The sequence below is a fragment of the Papaver somniferum genome, chromosome 3 (genome assembly GCF_003573695.1).
Source record: "Papaver somniferum cultivar HN1 chromosome 3, ASM357369v1, whole genome shotgun sequence".
In the NCBI taxonomy this organism is placed as follows: Eukaryota; Viridiplantae; Streptophyta; class Magnoliopsida; order Ranunculales; family Papaveraceae; genus Papaver; species Papaver somniferum.
The window spans coordinates 8398141-8403309 of NC_039360.1; the positions used below are offsets into that span (position 1 = coordinate 8398141).

General features: G+C 36.0%; 1 protein-coding gene across 1 annotated transcript; it reads left to right on the top strand.

The window, feature by feature from the left end:
- Nucleotides 1-948: 948 nt before the first annotated feature.
- LOC113360905 lies at nucleotides 949-4600 on the top strand. The gene is made up of 9 exons (XM_026604331.1): nucleotides 949-1159; nucleotides 1466-2204; nucleotides 2290-2433; nucleotides 2528-2757; nucleotides 2845-2973; nucleotides 3206-3539; nucleotides 3879-3969; nucleotides 4332-4376; nucleotides 4503-4600. The coding sequence occupies exons 2-5, from the start codon at nucleotides 1473-1475 to the stop codon at nucleotides 2858-2860; spliced, it is 1122 nt and encodes a 373-aa protein (XP_026460116.1). The 5' UTR covers nucleotides 949-1159; nucleotides 1466-1472; the 3' UTR covers nucleotides 2861-2973; nucleotides 3206-3539; nucleotides 3879-3969; nucleotides 4332-4376; nucleotides 4503-4600.
- Nucleotides 4601-5169: the final 569 nt, after the last annotated feature.

Genomic DNA, 5169 nt, shown 5'->3' on the forward strand with positions numbered 1-5169 from the left:
CTAGGTCTCGGGGTTTTTCTGCATTTGCGGTTTCCTCGTTAACAAAACTTCTGGTGTCTGTGTTATTTCTATTCCGCATTATATTTTGTTATATAATTGAAATATCACAGGTTGTGCGTTGTATCGATCAATAGTGAAATCTAACCTTTGGTTGTTGATTGGAAGTTGATTGATCCTTGGATATTGGTCTTTGGTACCATCCAAGTTTATATCTCTAGTATTTGATAAAGACTCGCAGATTGTTTGAGTAAAGATCAAATCGAGAGATTGAGATATTAACTCTTTGATATACTTTTTATTAAGATTGAGTCTGACTGTCTAGTTGATTCTCTTAAAAGTATATTAGAGTTAGTCCATACAGATTGCTAATCGAAATATTAGGTGAGGTTGTTAGACCCCCGCATTTTCACAGTTACCTGATTGCTTCAACATCTTTTCAATGTAATTAAGGTCGTTGTCAAGTACTATTTTACATCCCTAGAAATTGTTCCCCATGTTTTCGATTCTGGTAAAGGCCAAAACTATACCACGTGCAACCCTACAATGTTACGGGAACCATTAGAAGCTGGCATGAAAAAACTTATTAGCAAGAATGAACTCAAGGAGTATTCGTTGCCTTGGCTTTGATTCCTCAAACTAGTGGCAAAACTATATGTGGTACTGCTGGCCAAGTAACAACTATGACTCAATGAGTCTATTTCAAAAAAGAAAAAAAGAAATGAGTCTACAACAAGTGATTCAAGTGATACAACAGGAATGAACTAGTCAGTAGAATTGTGAAAACAAACACACCCTTAAATTAAAAATAAGTAAGACTAGGACAAAATAACAACAAGGGCTGAAATGGTATATTTCCAGCGATTTCAAAATGAGAATAAAAGAAAGCTTCTTCAACGGTAATTAAATTTCTATAAGAAGAAAATTGTACAGTACTAACAAAGAAGTGATCAGAGATGTCTCTTATAAGAGTTATCCATGTTGAATGTTTGAACCAGCTAAACATACAGAGAGAAAGAGATGAGAGAAACAGAAACGTTGTTTGAGCCAAACAATCGACGGTTTTTCCAAAAATTTGAAACAAATTGCTTTAAACCAACGTTATACAGGGTTCTGCAAATTTGAGCATCACGCAAGAAAAATGTGGGTCTGAAAGAAATCGGTGAGTAAATGAAGTCTAATTACTACGTTTATAGTGTATAAGTTTTCTATGAGATGATGTATGGCTGGGTTTTCTTCTGTTTTGTTTGTGGATTGTAAATCAAAAGTCATGTATGTGCACAAACTGTTTGATAAAATGCGTCTGAGGGAAACATGTCATCGTTGTTTTAAATTTTTGACAATGTTATCAGCCATCTAGTTTTCATAACAATCTCTGAATTTTGAACATATTTTTTTATTCTCTGTAACAATGGTTCTTAATAATATGTGTTGTTCTGTTTTTCTGTTTGTGATTTGCATGGTATAGTAAGTATATGTATCCTCAAGGAGATTTTTCACCATCCCGTGTGAATTCTACGTCGCACCTAAAGATAATACAGCAAATTAAAGGAGGCTTAAACGATGAATACTTGAAAATTCTCAAGAAGATGTCAATTGGGCATTTACTTAATATGGAGCCGACCAGATTCAGTGGTCCAATTATCAACTCTTTGCTTCGAAGAGTGGTTGAGCCTCTTGCAGGTAACGATCCAGATTCTATGTACTTTTGCATTGGAGGTAAAGTTGTGAAGTATGGAATGTGGGAGTCTGCACTTGTGACGGGTTTGAGTTTCAAGGGAAGTGATGTTATTCATCCTCGTGGTTGTGCTGGATCTGAGCTGATTAATAAATACTTTCTTGGCAAGAAAAGTATCACATTGGGAGAGTTGTCAAGAAAATTTGATTCTTTGGAGCAGTCGACGGATAAAGTAAAACTCGGTCTGGTTCTCCTAGTCCAGGGTGTTCTAATGGGGAACGAATATGTAAGAGATGTAAATCTTGCATACTTCCACATGGTGGAAAACATTGAGAAGTTCAACAAATTCCCATGGGGAAAGCTGTGTCACCAGAGGATGCTGAAATGTTTTAGAAATGTTGTCGGCGGGAAAAAAGAAGTGGAGCAAATTGGAAAAAGTAAGACTAATCCAAAAGGCAAGTCAGCTATTGCCGGGCATGGAAGCTTTAGATCTGCGTATAATTTGTATGGATTCCCATATGCTTTTCAGGTACTGCATAGAATATTTATAAATTTAGTATAGAAATTATGTTGAATAATAAATGGTATTTATGTTTGCTTTTCAAATTCCATAGGTCTGGGCCTTTGAAATCATTCCACTTCTACGGAAGAGTTTTGCGATTAGCTTAGAACCGAAACAATTTCCACGCGTGCTGCATTACGCTTGTGACAGTATACATCCAGAGTCTTCTGCAGTTGAAAATATACTGACATCTAAGGTGTGTTCACTTAACACTTTTCTATATCCCCTTAATGTTTATTAGCAAAGGCCTACTTTGAATACTGCGTTATACATTTTATTTCTTCATGCAGATTGAAGTCCTGGCTTGCATAAAACCCGTAGAGGGGGAGATGTCGTCAAAGTACAAGGGGTCTGTCCTCCTGATATCTGCTGACTTATCAGAATTAGAGGATGATGATGAAGACAAAGCCGTGGAGATGGAGATATCGATGGAAATGCAATCTGCAAATGAAGAGTGGGAGGTAGCAAAGGATAGGATGATGGTTCAGAAACACAAGCACCCCAATCCTGTTCTAACCAGGTTCTCTCTTTAGTTGGTTGAACATTAAATGTTTCGTTGTTTGATTCATAGTGATTGTTTTAAACTTAAATGGGTGTTTTAATACAGGATACCCAGCTTTTGAGAGAGGTATTTACACAGGTTAAGGAACTCACATCAAAGGTTTCCAGAATGGACAAAGAGATGTCAAAACTTAAGGACGGTGACAACCGCAATAACCAGGCTTCTATAGAGATGGTAACCTAGTGTTTGGAATGTTAAGTTCAGTATGTTACGTGAAAAACCCTGACTCTGCACAGTTTAAGGGTCTTGTTCCCATAAAAAGATATTATCCATTTTCTTCCTGAAGATAGCTAGGTTTACTGTTTACATGGTGGAGTGATTATGAGAGCTTACCTTTCTTTACTATTACTATATATTACAATGATATTTATTAAAAAATATTGGCTAAAGTTGTGATTTTCTGTAGCAGGAGGTTATAGATGAAGATGAGAGGCTGAAAATCCTTGCGGATGACTTGGGTGAGGAGGTGTACAAGGCCGTCATAACTGTTCTGTCGGAGATGAATTACTACAGTTTCAGCGGAAGGTTTAGTGTTCCTAAATGGAGGAACTTTAGGAGTGGTGGAATGGAGATATTAAAGGAAGTTGCTTCATTTACGCTGGAACAGTGGAGGACCCTTAAGAAAAGATTTGAAAATGATAAAGAAGTCAAGAGTCTGGAAACGAAAATGAATGAAATGGAGTACGAGAACAAGAACTTGATTTATCAGAATGATGAGCTACGTAAACATTATATTGAAGGTACTCTATTTTGTCATAGGATTAAAATTTTCTAGAATAAGACACTGGATCGAATTCAAAAAAAGTTAAGACAAACTTCAGTTTTAAGTTTGCAACAAATGAACCACAAAATAATGTGCTGGTTTTGAGTTTTCTGAATTGTATATACTGAAGCTGTAAAAACTTCACCAATTCCATTGCGGGATCTTATTAGCTCCTGTTCGAATTGTGCTTTATTTTTTCATTTTTCCCCCTCTTTTTCCCTTAAAAGACGAGTAAAATGAAAATATGTTGTTTTGATAGTTTAATGCTTTAATAGTTGTGATAATTAAATTTGGTATTTGTATACATGTCCATTAGAAATAAACAAGATGCAACAGGAGCATAAGTAGAAAGGATCAACAGGGAGCATGAAGAACTTAAGTCGGAAATGGAATCGCAAAGGAAAGAGGTAATTTGCCGTGATGATTCATTTCAAATTAGTTTTATGATATCTAGCCCAATAGATAAGTTTGTAGACATTGCTGAAGGATTGAAGCTAGTAAAAAAAGCCAAAAACCGAGTTATTGTAGTAGCATGATGGAGGATTGTACTTTTTCACATGTTATAAAGCACTCAAGTAAGTCTCCACTATGAAAGAGAGACGTAATAGGCTTCATATATAGAATTTTGATATTATCTATGAGAGCCGTTTAACAGTTTTTCATATACATTGTAAATTTTTTTTTGGGTATTCAGTTTGCAATGATTTTTTTGAGTATTCAGTTTGCAATGAAAAATAGTAATTTTGAAATGGTTTTCTCATGGGAACAGAGGGAGGTACTCGAGATGGCATTGCTGGTTGCTGCAGAGAAAAAGGTTAAACTTTGAACTTACTGCTGTGATTTACTGATACATTAGATAATTAGGAATTACTTGATACACAAACTATGACCATCTTGGATATCATGTAATTTATTCTCTTCTTGTAATTGTTGATACCAGAGAATAGAAGAGAATCTTGTCAAGGAGAAAACTGTACTAGAAAAAGACATGGCCAGAGATAAAATGGAATTAGAATTTGAGGAAAAAGAGATGAGTGAGAAATTGGGAAAAAAAGGAAAGACAACATGAATATTTTGAAGATCTGAACCAAATTCTTATTGCCAAGGAGCGGAAAAGCAATGATGAACTGCAGGAAGCTCATAACGAACTGACCAGGGTGAGTTCTCTCTCTCTCTCTCTCTCTCTCTCTCTCACTCTCTCTCTCTCTGTCATATATATCTATTGGAGCCACCCAGTGTAACTGACATGTGAACTGAACTGTTATACTGTAACAGTCTTTCGGATGGTAGGTTCTTCATAGTTTCCTTGATGTAGCTAGACTTGTAGAGGAACTAATATTCTTGTGGTGGCTAAACAAACATCCCATTGGCATGTAGGAACTAAGAGAAATGTCTGGTGATTCTTTTATTGGGGTTAAGAGAATGGGAGAGCTTGAAATGAAACCATTTCATGATATATGCAAAAGGAAATATTGTAGTGACGAAGCATATGAGAAAGCCGTAGAGATCTGCACCTCCTGGGAAGCATGTCTCAGAGACCCACATTGGCATCCTTTTAAAATCATTGAAGTTGGGAATAACCATCAGGTATCTTTCTCCAATCCAAT

Excerpts from the sequence above, each read along its gene's own strand:
- LOC113360905 (XM_026604331.1), top strand. The coding sequence starts at position 1,473 with ATGTATCCTCAAGGAGATTTTTCACCATCCCGTGTGAATTCTACGTCG. Across the intron at positions 2,205-2,289 it reads GATTCCCATATGCTTTTCAG|GTCTGGGCCTTTGAAATCAT; the intron begins GTACTGCATAGA and ends CAAATTCCATAG. Across the intron at positions 2,434-2,527 it reads AAAATATACTGACATCTAAG|ATTGAAGTCCTGGCTTGCAT; the intron begins GTGTGTTCACTT and ends TTCTTCATGCAG.